We start from the raw sequence: 16,713 nt of genomic DNA on the forward strand, positions 1-16,713 counted from the left end.
AGTTTTAATAAAATATTGTATTTGTTTTTTTTATTATTATAAAAATTATTAAAATTAATAAGAGTTCTCTTTTAAACTTCTTTTTTTATAAAATTACATATAAAATATTAAGAGTAATGCTACATGTATATTTTTTCTCAGATATTTTATTAATCACATTTAATTATGATGTTAATTCAATTAAATATGTGATTAATTCAATTTACCTTTAATTCAACAATATGAATTAACTATATTTTTCAACATAAATTAAAATAATTATTTGATCAATTAAATTAACCATATTTTACATTATTTTTTTCCAAATATTAATACCTTAAAACATGGATCCGAGTTTTCATTTCATTATCATATTTTATACTTATAATTTCATTTTCATTTCTTCATGAGTACACCTCTCTCTCATGTTATTTGTTTTGGCATAAATATCCCATTATTTTGGTTACAATTTTCTACCTTACTTCCACGCATCTTCTTTCACATATTCTCTCTTTTCCTCTCCCTCTTCATCCCCTCTTTCTCTTCTTTCTATTTTATATAACATAAACCACAACTTACCAACACTATAACCTATCTCAAACCCATTTTTTCTCTTGCATCTTCCAACACTTTTGTATTCTCTTCATTTTTTTAGAGGAAAAAACTAATATGGTGGTGGTGGCATCTCCAAATTCAATGATAGGTGAAAAGATTCTACCTATTGACCTACCAATGATAGACCTATCAGCTGAAAGATCAATGGTTATGAAACTCATAGTGAAAGCTTGTGAAGAATATGGTTTTTTCAATGTGATTAACCATGGTGTCCCTTATGACATCATATCAAAAATGGAAGAAGTAGGTTTTGACTTCTTTGCAAAACCAATGGAGCAAAAGAAACTAGTTGCACTTGATAAACCTTTTGGTTATGGTTGCAAGAATATAGGCTTCAATGGAGACATGGGTGAGGTTGAATATCTTCTTCTCAATGCCAATGTTCCTTCTATTCCCAATGATTCATCAAACTTCAGGTATGTTTATGATAATAATTATATATATATTTTTTGTTTTTATTTATATATAATGTCATTGTCCAAAACTTTTGCATTTATTGCATGTTTGGTTTATTATACTATTATCAACAATGACAGTATGTGCAGTGCATATATTTATTTAACTGTGGTTTTGATAAAAGTTACATTTAGGGTGACAATGTGTTGAACAAATAAATATATGAATAATATTGTGGGGCTAAATAATTTATTTTATTTGTACATTTTACTTTAAATTTGTATTGTAATTTTTTTTTGGTCCCCCTTTATTTATTTGGTGTCATTTTTGTGCTTGGGAATTTATGTGAATATTTATTATTGTTAAAAGAGATTCCTATATGGTTAAGGGAATATTGATGAATATTCACTATTGTTTTTTAATATTTTTCTTTTGGAAAATTATTACTAAAATCCATAAATCATTAAATTAATAAAGAAAACTTCTAAGTATATAAAAAAAATTCTTATTCTATGAAATAAAATATATATTACCTTAAAATATTTTTATTTTATTTTATTTTATTTGGACCAAGTTTTTAAGTTCTTGGCAGCTTAAACTGGTGGCTCCCATAGCAATGAACTATAACATATTTTGATTTTTTTACCTACCTGCCACTATTCTAAAATAATAATACCAATATGCCCCATGTTAAAATTAAAACACCAAAATGCCACACTTTTAGTTCACGTCCGTCCAGGGGTTGGCCGGACCGGTGAAGATTTTTTTTCTCCAGTTGGGGTCCGGCCAGGGGTTGGCCGGACTCTAACTGGCCCTTTTTTTTTCGTTTTTTTTTTTTAAAATGATTTAAATCAATTAAAATAAAAAAAAATAAAAAAAAACAAAAAAAAAAGGTCCAGTTAGAGTCCGGCCAACCCCTGGACGGACCCCAACTGGGGAAAAAAAATCTTCACCGGTCCGGCCAACCCCTGGACGGACGTGAACTAAAAGTGTGGCATTTGAGTATTTTTTTTTCATTTCATGGCATGTTGGTATTATCTTTTCATTATTGGGGCAGATAGGTAAAAAAATCACATATTTTGCTTGATACTACGTACCTGCTCTATGAGTTGTATCTGACCAACAAAGAACAGAGAGAGAAGTGTAAAGATTGTCTCACATGTCATTGGGGGCCATTGTGAGAAAAAGAAAAGCCATAAAGAAAAGAGAAGAGAGTAAAAATGAGAGACATAGCTAGTAATGTGATGGAATTGAAAGAGAGATGTCAATAGAGAAAATATGTAAAAATGAAGCACACAAAAAGGCTAATTAGTGAGAAAAAATAGGACCATAAAAAAAGGCTAATATTATAAGCTATGTGTAAAAAGAAGGGTTAATATAAAAAAATTAAAATGATAGAAATAATGTAGTTATATCTGCAAATTTTAATTCAACGATATCAATAGGTTAAACGTTAAAATATAATCCCTCTGGTCGCATTTATAAGAAAAGATTATCTTTTTAGATACAATGAATAAATAATGTATCCGGACAATATGTTATCCAGATACATTATTTATTCAATGTATCTAAAAAGAGAATCTTTTCTTATAAATGAGATCGGAGGTAGTAATAAATAATATGTAATTGATGATTTCATGCTCAAATAAAATAAATACATTCTCTGGTCATTGTTATAAATAATTTTTTTTATAAGAAATGTTTTTTTGTTAATTTAATAATTGATGTATCTAAATTATAATTTAGATATATCAACTATTGATGAAAAATTTATTCTCTAGTCACTAAATTTTTTACAATAGTAACCAATAATTATTATAATAGTGATATATAGGTGTAATAAATAATGTGGTGATTCCTTGTATGAATGATAGAAGTGTCCCAACCAATTTTTATAGGACAAGATGTTGTTTTTGTGGTCCTTAGACATGTATTTGAGACACACACAATTTATGCTTCACACACTCAATTTGAGACACTACTTGAAAAAAAGTAATGAACTTGAGGGGACAAATTAGGCATATATCCTTCTTTTCTAGAATATAATAGCTGTCTCTCGTAAACAACTGCATGCTCCCAATGGTTAATGTGTATAGTGAAAAAAAGAGAATCAATATTTGGGAATTTGTTTCGTATCTATATTTTTCTTTATATTTTGATAGACACATAATAATAATAATAAGGGTCATGCTAACGAGTGCCCCAGGGGCACTCTTTAAGCATTCTAAATAAAGAAAATATTCTTTCAAAAGTTCACCATTTCAATTTTCGATGCATTAATTACGTATATTTCCAAGAAAAACTTACTTTTTAAAGCTATTAAAGAGTGCCCCTGGGGCACTTGTTAGCATTTCCCTAATAATAATATATAAATATTCAGGACCATCTTTGAGAGCGTGCAATGCGATCTACAATACAAAATCTCTCAGTTTTTACATATCTAAGCTATGACAAAAAGGGCCTCCAATTATATACTCCCTCTGGTCCCATTTATAAGAAAATATTTTCATTTTAGATACATTGAACAAATAATGTATCTGAACAACATATTGTCCAAATACATTATTTATTCAATGTATTTGAAAAGAGAATTTTTTCTTAAAAATAGGACCGGAGGTAGTATTTCACAACTAACTTACGCTTAAATAGAGTCTCTTAAAAAAATTTACGATTCAACTGAAAATAACTTCAACTTCTTACACGGAACCTCTCAAAAATTTGAGTGGGCTCGACTCTGTAAATATTAATAGAGCTCTGAAATAATACAATAAAAACAAGTCAAAAGGGAAAATAAAAAAATAATAATAATAAGCAAAGAAATAGAAGAAAAATATTTAAGATGCACGTGAGATTTTGAAAAGGATCTGTGTCTCAAGCACATGGGAGTATGCAAAAGGAGTAGGTACCCCAAGGAGAGATGGGATTCACATATGTGTCAGACTATCTTCTTTCCTTCTTTCAAAATTTAATTTTAATCAGAATTTTATGTTGAATTATATATTTATTATTTTATTTAAATATATATCTAAATAATGTTTATTTGAGATTGTGACCAGTCACAACTTTTTCTAAATTGTGATATGTAATATACTTTCTATCAATTCATGTGGTGGTGGTTGATTGTAGGAGTATTTTTTTAGCTGAATGATGAAAATATAATGGCCATTTAGGGACAGTTATGATTATTTTGGCATAAAGGAGAAATGAAATAGGAAAGGTCAGAAGTAAAAGAGGGTAGTACTGTTTGTAAGATTGACATGTATGTCTAATCAAATCAAAAAAATTGTAAAAGTTGAGCTGAGTTTCAAAAAGTTGAATAATTAAACTCCAAAAATATATATAATAATATAAATGTAATATATGTAGATAAATTGTTTATTCAATTAATTAAGAAAATATAGTTATTTTTTATAAATATTGAAAGTTAATCATGTTTTAATCAGAACAAAATAATTATAAATTTTATTTAACTACATTTTAATTGTTATAAAATTTTATTTAAATATAATTTAATCATAATAAATTTTAAATTATGTACAATTGTCTATTTTGCACCCTTTTAAATACTATTTTAATTGGTTGGAATAAAAATTTAATTATTAATCAATTATTTAGTGAAATACGAAAAGCAGAAATAAAAAAGAGCAGAGGGTGGCAGTGAATTGTCTGGTCAAGCAGAGAGAAATTGATTGGGAGGCAGTATGCAGGGTTAAAACCCATCCAGCTGCTGCCTCTGTCACCTTATTTTCACTCAATATTAGGTACCTATGAAAATTGGAATCACTAACCTTACCTTTTTTTTTTATAAAAAAATATATAATATTAATAATATCATACTCTAACATTAATTAATAAAATTTTTATTATTCTTAATATAATATAAGTGATACAATAATAAAAATATTATTCTCTCTTATTTTAATATTTTTTTTTAATATAATTGAAATGATCAATTGAGTCACTAAGTATGGAACTAAAGGAGTAATATCTAATATAAATTCACATACATATATTATAATAAATACTATTATTTATAAATTACTATGTTAGAGGAATGAAAATGTGTTAGTATTAGGTGTACTGATTATGCCACTGTACATGACAGCTCTATTGTAAGTGCATACACAGAAGCTGTACAAGAGCTGGCATGTGAGATATTGGAGCTAATGGCAGAAGGATTGGGGGTCCCTAACACATCCATTTTCAGCACATTCATTACTCAACTTGATAATGACTCTATCCTTAGGTTCAATCACTATCCTCCTAAACACTCCAACAAAGATATAGACAACTCTAATTCCTACAACCTTGGCTTTGGTGAACATTCTGACCCTCAGATTCTTACCATCCTTAGATCCAACGATGTTCCTGGTCTCCAAATTTCTCTTCAACATGGTGTGTGGAACCCAGTTGTTCCTGACCCCTCTGCCTTCTGTGTAAATGTTGGTGATCTTCTTCAGGTATATATCTTCTTTTCATAATTCAATGCAATTCCCAACATTCCGCATTCATATCGCATACGTCGATGACCGTACTGTCTTATTTTGACCTAATAAAATCATCGACAAACTACTTTATTCAAGCAATTAACAAAGTTTCGCATTTATATGTCGATGACTATAGTGTCTGACTTTGACCTAATAAAGTCAGGTCATCGACAAAATATTTTTTTTAAGCAATTATCAAAGTTCTCCATTTATTCTGCATTCATATCACATACGTCGATGATTATACTATTTGATTTTGACTTAATAAAGTTATTGACGAACTATTTTTTTCAAGCAATTATCAAAGTTCCGCATTTATATGTTGGTGACTGAAATGTCTGATTTTGACCTAAAAGAGTTATTGAGATGAATGCGGGATTTTGATTTTTTTTTTTTTTTTATGTCAACAAGTTGGGTTCAATTTTGCTATGCTAAATTTAGGGTAGGGGGGACTTGAGGGCTGAAATGTACTAGAGTTAGTTATATTATGTTTTGTGACATTGCATATATGAATTAATAATAATTATATGTATGCTCATAAAAGAGAGTACAATACTGAGTTGTAATGGATTTGCATATATATCTTACTCACAATTGATATTATTTTCACTATTGCTAAAAATAGATAGACATTACATGTTAGGGTAGGTCTAGAACAAAAAAAGACATGTTAGGGTAGGGGTAAAGAGGATATTTATGTGGTTTGATATTGGTCTGGGTTGGGGGCTCATAAATTATTGAATTTTACATCAAATATATTTAGTGTTTTTATAATATTCACAATTTTCTAAATCAGTTTTTATATAAATTGCTATATTTTAGTTTTTATTTCTCTTTTGTAAAGACTAAATATTGGGTTTAAAACCCTAATTTTATAAACTTAATATATTAAAATTAAAAAAAATCATGTATAAAGACTCATTATAAGTTTGAAGTGACTTTTTTTTTGCATGAGATAGATGTCTGTCTCAATCAATTTACTAATTTAACATGCAATTTCAAGTTATATTTTTTTCATAAACATAGAGTATTTTTCTTTTTAATTTTTAATAAACTAACATAATTAATATAAAATGATTAAACTAATACAATTAATATTATTATTTAAATAAAAAATTTATTTTGAGACCTAATTTTCTTGTAATTCACTTGATCTAAAGGCATTAACTAGCATGGGATAGATTTTCTTTCAAAGTTATAACTTATTAATATCAACAATTTTATTAATAATAGAATAAATATAAAGAAATATTATTGTTAGAAATTAAATCATTGATTAATATATTACTTTCATTTACAATTAAAATATATTAGTCGAACTATTTTACGCATTTAAAATTTTAAGTTTAAATTAAATTTTATTTTAAAATTAATAATTTATAAATATGAATTACTTTTTATATTAATACATAAATATAAATAAATGCTACATTCAGATAAATAACCTTAAATATTTATGCGGATGTGTTTTCTTACTTTGTACTATCCATATTTTTGCGTTATAAGGTAAAATATCTCCTATACTATTGTTTTAATTTTGCTAATAAAAATATGATAGATATAAATATGTACTACATTTTTATTTTACACAAAGAAAAATATAGAGAAAGGATGAAATGAAAATGAATTAATGCTAAGAAGAATTAATATGGAATATTGACAAGTTGGTCTTTAAGATTGTTAAGAAACGGATGTGATTGATTAAGATTTATATTCTAAATGTTTGTTGTGTAATAAAGGTTATGACAAATGGAAGATTTGTAAGCGTGAGACATAGGGCCGTGACCAACTCATACAAGTCTAGAATGTCGGTAGCATATTTTGTGGCTCCACCACTTGATGCATCAATTGTTGCTCCCTCAGTTATGGTTACACCAAACAGGCCCTCCCTTCTCTTCAAGCCATTCACTTGGGAGGAATACAAGAAAGTCACATACTCTCTAAGGCTTGGAGACACTCGCATTCATCTTTTCAGAAATTAGAGTAATCTTGCATGAGGTGGATAAAGATTGTTGGGTGCTAATACAAGAGTGTAAAGCCTTTTTTATTTTATGGTCCCCTTCTTAGGTGATATATACTTTGCTAATATGTGCAAACAAATTTTGTATTGTGCGTAATGGATTAATTGTGAAAGTTTAGTAGTTTTGCATTGGGAAATTTGGGTTATTAATTGTTCTTGTGTTTATAATTACCTTATTTTTGAAAGAAATTTTTTTTTGAGTTACTGTTTTTTAGTGGAGTTTTGGTTCTAAAAAATCAAGATTAAAAATAATAAGATTTTTTTCCCAATTTTTTGTAATGACGTCCCCTGATGATAATGATAAATTATAGCTTACATTGATTGGCTCCTTTGTCTCGCGGTGGACGTTCCTCCGGTTCTTCTTCCTCCGGACATCCACCTCCTCTGTCATATGTTCCGGCCCCGGTTACACCTCCTCCGTCATTTGTTACTTACAGTAGTACACCTTTTGAAATTTGGAAGCCTTTTTTTCTCCCCACCACTCTCTCATCCCCACCTACCCGTGTTCAACAATATGTAACTTTAATTTTATGTATTATTATCGTTGTAATCTTCACCCGATTAAATAAAGCGAATTGTTGTTGTTTTTCATTTTATTCTGTCCAGACATATTTTCGGAGGTTCATTTCCGAATTCTCCAAGGGGGGTGCGTTCGGAGATGAACTTCCGAAACACCACATTTTCTGAAAATGTAACTTTATTTCGGAGATGCATCTCCGAAACAAATATTTTATATTAAAAAAAACACGTTTTCGGAAGTTCATTTCCGAAAACACCTTTTTTTCAAAAAAAAGTACCGTTTCGGAAATGAACTTCCGAAACAAGGGGTAATGTTGTAAATTCACCAGGGGTGGGCAAGAAGGTTAGGAGGTGGGTGAAGAAAAAACCTTAGTAAAAACAAAAATTAAAATAAAAGAAAAAAGGGGTGCAAATTGTGACTTGGGTGCATATAACAAGATTCTTGCCTTTTGGGCCCAACCCAAATGAAAACAAAAACCCTAACTTGATTTATATATTATTAGACAATAATAATAAATATTCTGGTTCGAGCGATTTACGATATCGGGTTCAATCAGTTCGGTTCATTGATCCATTCATTTATGTTAGAATATTTTATATTAATTTGGAGATCATATAAGTTAATATAAAAAGAAATTATAAGATATTTATAATATTCTAAAAGATATTATAAGATATATTTATAATAGTCTAAAAGATGTTATAAGATATTTATAATGTTTGAGAGATATTATAAGATTATAATAATATATTTTATTCTAACAATTAAGGAGATATTTTTGGGATTTGGTATGGATTTGTTGGATTTTGGCTATTATAAATATGTATCTCTTCTACTATTATAGTGAGACAATCTTAGAGTTTACAGCAACAATGGAGAATAAGGGTTTAAGGAATTCCAAGGGAAAACTTAAAAAGACAAAGGTTTTTGGAAAATCTTTGGAGTTATCTAAGGGGATTGAGAAATACTTCTAAACACCTTGAGTGATTCTTATATTGAGAGTTGGAGAGGTTGGGAAACACTTGGGTAGAAAATAGGGTTTGTTCTTTAGGAACTGTGAAGGCTATTTTCTTATAATTCATTTGTAATCTCTTGTAACAACTTTCTGAGTATAGTGAATTGGAGAGTTGTTCTCTCCCCCAGAGTAGATCGTTGGATCGAACTGGGTAAACAAACCTTCGTCTTTTTCTCGCCTTATTCTGTTATATTATCTGTGTACGAATTATTATTGTTGTAGACCATTTATGTTAGTTGCTACTTTTCTTTGCCTCAAAAATTGATAATGAATTTTGTCGTAATTAACAACAAGATTCACAACACCCTTTTGTGGGATATTTTGAGTGAGAAAAGTGTGACACATTATGAGTGAAAACCATATGAGTTATGATTTTGAGTTGTACATGAGAGAAATAGAGAAAATGAGAGGATTGAATGAGATATTTTGTATGTAATGTAGCATAAATCATGTATCATGATCAAATGTAATGAAAACCATAATGAATAAAGTTTTTGTTTTTTTTTTATTGCAATTTGATATTTTTTTGATAATTTGGTTAATGATAATGTATGATTGTACAGTTAAATGCATATGATTATCAATGTAAATTGAATTGTATGATGAATGAATATGGTGAATGAGAATGTATGGAAATAACATGAGAATTTTAAATGTGGAACATAAACTCTTTCTATGTTGACTTTTTAATCTAATTCCTGAATAACATACACATGCATGAAATGAATGGATGGATGATAATGCAATTAGAACAAACATGGTTTTAAACCAAGCATTGACCCTTTGTGAACTTTGACTTTTATTGACTTAAAAAGCGAGAAACAAAATAAGGTACAACTAAATTGTAAAAATGGTACTAACATTAGAGGTCTTATATCTTAGTACCAGATGAAATTAAAAATGCCTCAAAAGCCACAGAGATGAAAAATTATTGGGACAAAATTAGGGTACGACACCAATGAATTTCCCTTTTAATCCCCATTTATCTGTCAATCCTTTAAATATAAGAAACCGATCAAGTATACTCATAGAATCTCTTGCACTGTTGAACCATGTGAATTTTCTTCCTAATGCTGGTAAATCAATTAACTCCATTTTACATTTGAACTCTCCAATTTTGATCATCTCATAGATGTTGGATTGGACTCTAACACCCTTTCTTTCACTAGCTCTCTTGATAGCGTTAAAACCACCTCCTACCCATGAATCACCAAGAGGAAAGTGAAATTTTAACCTGATTAATTTCATCCATATTTTCCTTTTGTTACTGATACAACATGAGAAGTAAATGTTGACCATGTAGAAGATTGATTCCTTCCATTTCAGTTGCATCCCCACAAACCATTCGCCTTCAAAACAAGAAATAAAAGTCTTGAAAAGGCCAAGTTTCCACATAAGTATCATGCCTCATGATCTACCGATTGCCTGATTAGCTATCCACATAATTTTATTGCTACACCATAAAGAATGCACCATAGATTCCTCCACAGCTTCCAGTTTTGTTTCTTGGAATTTATAGTGATCCAATGTAATAGGTCCTTAACATAGAGTAGATGATTGACTTTGAAATTGGAACAAATTTTCCTAAGATCTCTAATTGTCCACAAGGTATAGAGGTGCATGTCTCAAGATGATTTGACATATTATCCTTAGAATTTTCCACCGTGTCCAAATCAACTCCCAAACAATTAGGTAACCTAGGACTAATATCATTGTTTTTGAAAACAATCAAATCATGGTTTGTCTAATTGTTGGTTGACATTTCATCTAATTTTTTGCTTCCTCCTATGGAACAAACTCCGTCAACTTTTCCAACAGCAAACCCCTTCCCATTCTTCTTGCCATTCACTAAGGAATTCATCTGAGTCTTGTTGGAGCGGTAAAGCGGCAAGCAACAAAAGTTTTGGAAATATTTATCCGGGAATTTATCGTGTCCACAGAGATTGGTGATACCGAATTGCCGTTCGACGGATTCTTAGTTATGAGTTTGGTTTTGAATTAATTTAAATAATGAAATGGAAAAGTAAATATCAACACAAAAAGAATACATTCTTCAAATAGAAGAAACTATCAAGTATTGCATATAATCTACTCTTCACAAACTTAAACTTATCGACCAGTTGCACTCAGTTTACTATACTCCTTAAACCATTCACGTGTTGCCCGTTGTCGGCATTCGTGTCCAAACACCGCCACGAGTTCTATCGTATGCTTAGTTGACGATTTCTCCACCAACCAAACATACGGTAGCTTACCGTATTGCTCGATCGACGATCTCTCCACCAATCAAACAACCCGGTAGCATTACGAACCAACACAAAGTGAACATTAACTCTTCATCTATCTCTACAATCAAGAAGCTAATGATTATCTCTCCTAATCAAGATTTGTGAGGTCTATTTCTACAACAACACAAACCCCTAACATCAAGATGCAAAACAACCCACCAAACATAACCCAAACATCAAGATGTAAAAAATCAGGAAAAACAACAAGTTTATATTGTAAAGCAACTTTATACAACACCATGGGCGACAAATATACATGAGATCAAAGTATATATATACAAAACCCACAAATGAAACCACAAAGAGAAGAAAAGAAGAAAAACCCAAAAATCTCACGGTTTGTCGGCTCCGATTGATGAAGGATTCAACCTCGGATCATCCATTTGATAGCTCCAATGTGTTTTCTAGCATCTTTCCACTCAAAAAATGCTATTGGATGGTTTGGAGCTCTAAAATATCCAACCATGCCCTAAAATATCTGATTTCCGCCTATTTATACAATTCTGGATCTGGTACAGCGCGCGTCGCGCGCAGGAGCGCGCATCGCGCCCAACTCGCTGAGTTGAAAAATCAGCTTTTAGTAAAAATGGCGTAACTTGAGAACCGTAACTCCGATTTGCGCCCGGTTCGAAGCGTTGGAAAGCTTATTCAATTTCCTATCTAACAATGACAACATATCAACCAAATTGGTGATTTATTATTCTTTGATTTTGAGCTTTATCCGCCGAATGAATTGATTCCGCCGCTCAAAATCGCGCGTTTGAAGCCGTGTCTTCAACACGTTATTGCTCATGCTCCAAATACGCAAGAATACCTACAAAAAGAGTAGAAAACTATCAAAAAGTATAAAAGTGTATGAAAATATATCTATTCACAAAGTATACGTATTTATGCACAAAACGGGGTATTATTCAAACGTTATTAACAAAAAGTATCGATAAGTGCCACTATTTACAATCACAAAATAATTACATTTTGGCACTTAACAACTCTCCCCAACTTGAATTTGTTTGTCCTCAAACAAGGCCAAACACTCAAATCGCAAAAGTAAAAATCCAAAGAATCAAGAATCAACAAGATTTGGAAAAACGAAACAATTGTACGGTTCAAACAAAAACGTACGAACAAAGTAAATACTTACCACAATCCTACAACAAACATGAAAATGAAACGAATCCTAAGTACAAAAATCATATAAAACACTCTAAAACAAAACAAGCTCAACCACGAATCACGCCTAGCAAAAACTCACCGGTAGATGAAAAACACCGAAAGGTGAGGACTTTGAACACACACCCGACAATCTTGCAAACAAAAGACAAAATTATGCGTTCATCTAAGAATAGTATTGAAAATGCAATGACACGAATCACAAGGGCTTTCAAGGTTGTAATGGGGCTCGGTTAACAAACAAGTGATAAGTCCTAAAGCTAATCGAAACAAAAACTTGCCTAAACCTAAGGGAGTAATTACTTCCACAAAGTTTCAAACAAAGGAATTTCAATCAAACTCTCTTCTTCATCATAAGTTTCACACCAAACACAAAACTTATTAACACAAATCTTATTCCAAACTCTTTTTGTTATTTTCTTTTTTCAAATTTTTCTCTTTTTTCTTTCTTTTTCTTTTCTTTCTTTCTCACATCCTTTTTTTTTTCTTTTTCTTTTCATAACCTCATAATCAATCAACCAAAAAGTAAGTAAACATTCTCTCCCCAACTTGAATTCAACCATATTATCAAATGAATACTCCCTACTTTCTAAGGCAAGGTAAAAATACAACTAAATATCATAGTTGAGGGTTCAAGAAAACAAAGAATCAAATATCCATAAACAAATGAAAACCAAACGCTCCTAGACAAGCATTAAGCAAAAACAATATGGATATTGACAAAAAGGCTCAAAAGGGGTTACTAATGGTCACACACTCACAAGGTGAATTGATATTTGGCTATGGTAGTTGTGCTCAAAATCAAACAAGTGCCTTGATCACTTTCGTGCATTCACAAAATCAATACAAACGAAAGATTAAACATAATAATATCCAGCTAAAACAAGAAATGTCGGTCACTCACATATATACACAATGGAAAGCCACCTCACATTTATGGTAAAAACGGGAAACTAATTGTGATTCAAGTCATGAGCAAGTTATGCAAAAAGAATGAGTAATATGAAATTTGTACAAATGAAAAGTCTCAAAAACATGTTATGCTATAGAAAGCGATAAACGAGTACCTTGCAACGTACAAATTTGAACAATCATTACCGCACAACCGGCATGTTGAATCTATCACAATCGGAGAATTACCAAATGCGACTCCAAGTAATCGGGCCAAAATTTGAATCTAAACACAAACAAGAGAATTAAAAATAAAACTATAAAATACTATACTACAAAGCCTTGGTGTAAGTGGGAAAAAAACTAGGCAAATGAACCATTAAAAAGAATTCACTGGCCAAAAGTTACAAGGCGCGCGACGCGCTCTCAAGACCGCGCGACGCGCGCAAAGTTCTGCCAAACCAAGCTCTTCAGCTCCCAGGCCGCGCGACGCGCCCTCTTTGCGCGCGACGCGCGCTACACCAGAAAAGCAAAAACCAGTCCAGAAGACTGCACAACTGGTGTAGCCTCCACTTAACACCTACACATCTCATTTTACACAACTAACAGAATTTACAAAAGTCAAAACCGTTGGGGTGCCTCCCAACAAGCGCTTGTTTTACGTCGTAAGCTCGACGCCTTTATTGTGCACGGTAGTAGCTTTCTCCCCGACACGCCAACGTTTTCGCCCAAACGTGAACCTAAAGAAAGTATCCTAACCACACACGAACAAACATTACGAAACAAGAGAATATACAACAATACGTAAACAACATGTATTAACAAACAAGTAACGATAAGTAAAAACACAAGTTTTACAAAAATTTGGTGAAATTAACTAAACAAGTTGAAAAGTGAAGATTTGAAATTAAAGAACTATCCGAGTTCAACTTGTTTAATAAATCCACCAAACAAAATTAGAACATGTATCTATACAATCCACTATACAAAAGTATACAAGTATAAGAAAATTCACAAATATACGATATTCACAAAACTCAAAAACAAAGAAACTATCGCAATGCGAATTCAATTAAAACACCAATCCCCGGCAACGGCGCCATTTTGTTGGAGCGGTAAAGCGGCAAGCAACAAAAGTTTTGGAAATATTTATCCGGGAATTTATCGTGTCCACAGAGATTGGTGATACCGAATTGCCGTTCGACGGATTCTTAGTTATGAGTTTGGTTTTGAATGAATTTAAATAATGAAATGGAAAAGTAAATATCAACACAAAAAGAATACATTCTTCAAATAGAAGAAACTATCAAGTATTGCATATAATCTACTCTTCACAAACTTAAACTTATCGACCAGTTGCACTCAGTTTACTATACTCCTTAAACCATTCACGTGTTGCCCGTTGTCGGCATTCGTGTCCAAACACCGCCACGAGTTCTATCGTATGCTTAGTTGACGATTTCTCCACCAACCAAACATACGGTAGCTTACCGTATTGCTCGATCGACGATCTCTCCACCAATCAAACAACCCGGTAGCATTACGAACCAACACAAAGTGAACATTAACTCTTCATCTATCTCTACAATCAAGAAGCTAATGATTATCTCTCCTAATCAAGATTTGTGAGGTCTATTTCTACAACAACACAAACCCCTAACATCAAGATGCAAAACAACCCACCAAACATAACCCAAACATCAAGATGTAAAAAATCAGGAAAAACAACAAGTTTATATTGTAAAGCAACTTTATACAACACCATGGGCGACAAATATACATGAGATCAAAGTATATATATACAAAACCCACAAATGAAACCACAAAGAGAAGAAAAGAAGAAAAACCCAAAAATCTCACGGTTTGTCGGCTCCGATTGATGAAGGATTCAACCTCGGATCATCCATTTGATAGCTCCAATGTGTTTTCTAGCATCTTTCCACTCAAAAAATGCTATTGGATGGTTTGGAGCTCTAAAATATCCAACCATGCCCTAAAATATCTGATTTCCGCCTATTTATACAATTCTGGATCTGGTACAGCGCGCGTCGCGCGCAGGAGCGCGCATCGCGCCCAACTCGCTGAGTTGAAAAATCAGCTTTTAGTAAAAATGGCGTAACTTGAGAACCGTAACTCCGATTTGCGCCCGGTTCGAAGCGTTGGAAAGCTTATTCAATTTCCTATCTAACAATGACAACATATCAACCAAATTGGTGATTTATTATTCTTTGATTTTGAGCTTTATCCGCCGAATGAATTGATTCCGCCGCTCAAAATCGCGCGTTTGAAGCCGTGTCTTCAACACGTTATTGCTCATGCTCCAAATACGCAAGAATACCTACAAAAAGAGTAGAAAACTATCAAAAAGTATAAAAGTGTATGAAAATATATCTATTCACAAAGTATACGTATTTATGCACAAAACGGGGTATTATTCAAACGTTATTAACAAAAAGTATCGATAAGTGCCACTATTTACAATCACAAAATAATTACATTTTGGCACTTAACAAGTCTTCACTAGATGAATCATCTAAACCTGAATATTCTGGTAATTTTATTCATAAGGGATCTTGGTAACCCTCAACTAATTTTACATTGAAAATTAACCCATTAATATGAACTTCTAGATCTTTAATTAATACAACCAAATGCTTAGTTCTAACTAGGAGACAGGGCACATCCATTTTTTAAAATGTAATCTTGTTTTATCATCAAAACACAAGTACTCCTCCAAAGGTGCAACCAAGGATTCAGAAAAAACAAGTTTCCATGTTTGACAAGGGACGCCATAGAAACATATCTAGATGGCTCTCTCAACATTCACATTAGATGGTTTCCATGGATAAACCTCTTTGAACCACTAATTCAGACAATCCTACCATCTTTCACTAAAGTCTTCATTCCCCTTCAACTCAATCCTCAAGCAAACATAAGTTAGCTCCAAGTGGAGTAACTTGAATGGAGAAATATCTCTCTGTGTTAAGGACCTATTGCATGTTGTACGACATCCTCGGGTTTTCTGCAAAACCAATCAAAAGCTTTTAAAATCTAGAAAATGTTTCTCTTCCAAATAAAACTTAACTCTATGTCTGGTGTCGTTTTTTGAAGAACCACCATTAGTTCTCAATATGTTTTCATACGAGTTTCCTCCATTAGACCTTACAAACTCCTTGTAAGTCGCAGGCTTCTTAGGGAGGAATGGGGTGTTCTCTCCCCAATCAATCTTCCTTCCAGCTTCCAAATCTTCAAAAAAATTTCCAAAGTCTCTATGGTTGTCTTCTTTGAAACCTAGGGAGATTAGCAAGAATATATCTCCTTCCAATGAAGAT

General features: G+C 31.7%; 1 protein-coding gene across 1 annotated transcript; it reads left to right on the forward strand.

Annotated features, from left to right (window-relative positions):
• The first annotated feature begins 426 nt into the window (after positions 1-426).
• LOC131599763 (gibberellin 2-beta-dioxygenase 2-like) lies at positions 427-7,630 on the forward strand. Its single transcript, XM_058872029.1, has 3 exons — positions 427-1,010; positions 5,096-5,450; positions 7,217-7,630. The coding sequence occupies exons 1-3, from the start codon at positions 649-651 to the stop codon at positions 7,457-7,459; spliced, it is 960 nt and encodes a 319-aa protein (XP_058728012.1). The 5' UTR covers positions 427-648; the 3' UTR covers positions 7,460-7,630.
• Positions 7,631-16,713: the final 9,083 nt, after the last annotated feature.

Source organism: Vicia villosa, linkage group LG4 (assembly GCF_029867415.1).
Source record: "Vicia villosa cultivar HV-30 ecotype Madison, WI linkage group LG4, Vvil1.0, whole genome shotgun sequence".
In the NCBI taxonomy this organism is placed as follows: domain Eukaryota; kingdom Viridiplantae; phylum Streptophyta; class Magnoliopsida; order Fabales; family Fabaceae; genus Vicia; species Vicia villosa.

Excerpts from the sequence above, each read along its gene's own strand:
- LOC131599763 (XM_058872029.1), top strand. The coding sequence starts at position 649 with ATGGTGGTGGTGGCATCTCCAAATTCAATGATAGGTGAAAAGATTCTA. Across the intron at positions 1,011-5,095 it reads AATGATTCATCAAACTTCAG|CTCTATTGTAAGTGCATACA; the intron begins GTATGTTTATGA and ends TGTACATGACAG. Across the intron at positions 5,451-7,216 it reads ATGTTGGTGATCTTCTTCAG|GTTATGACAAATGGAAGATT; the intron begins GTATATATCTTC and ends TGTGTAATAAAG.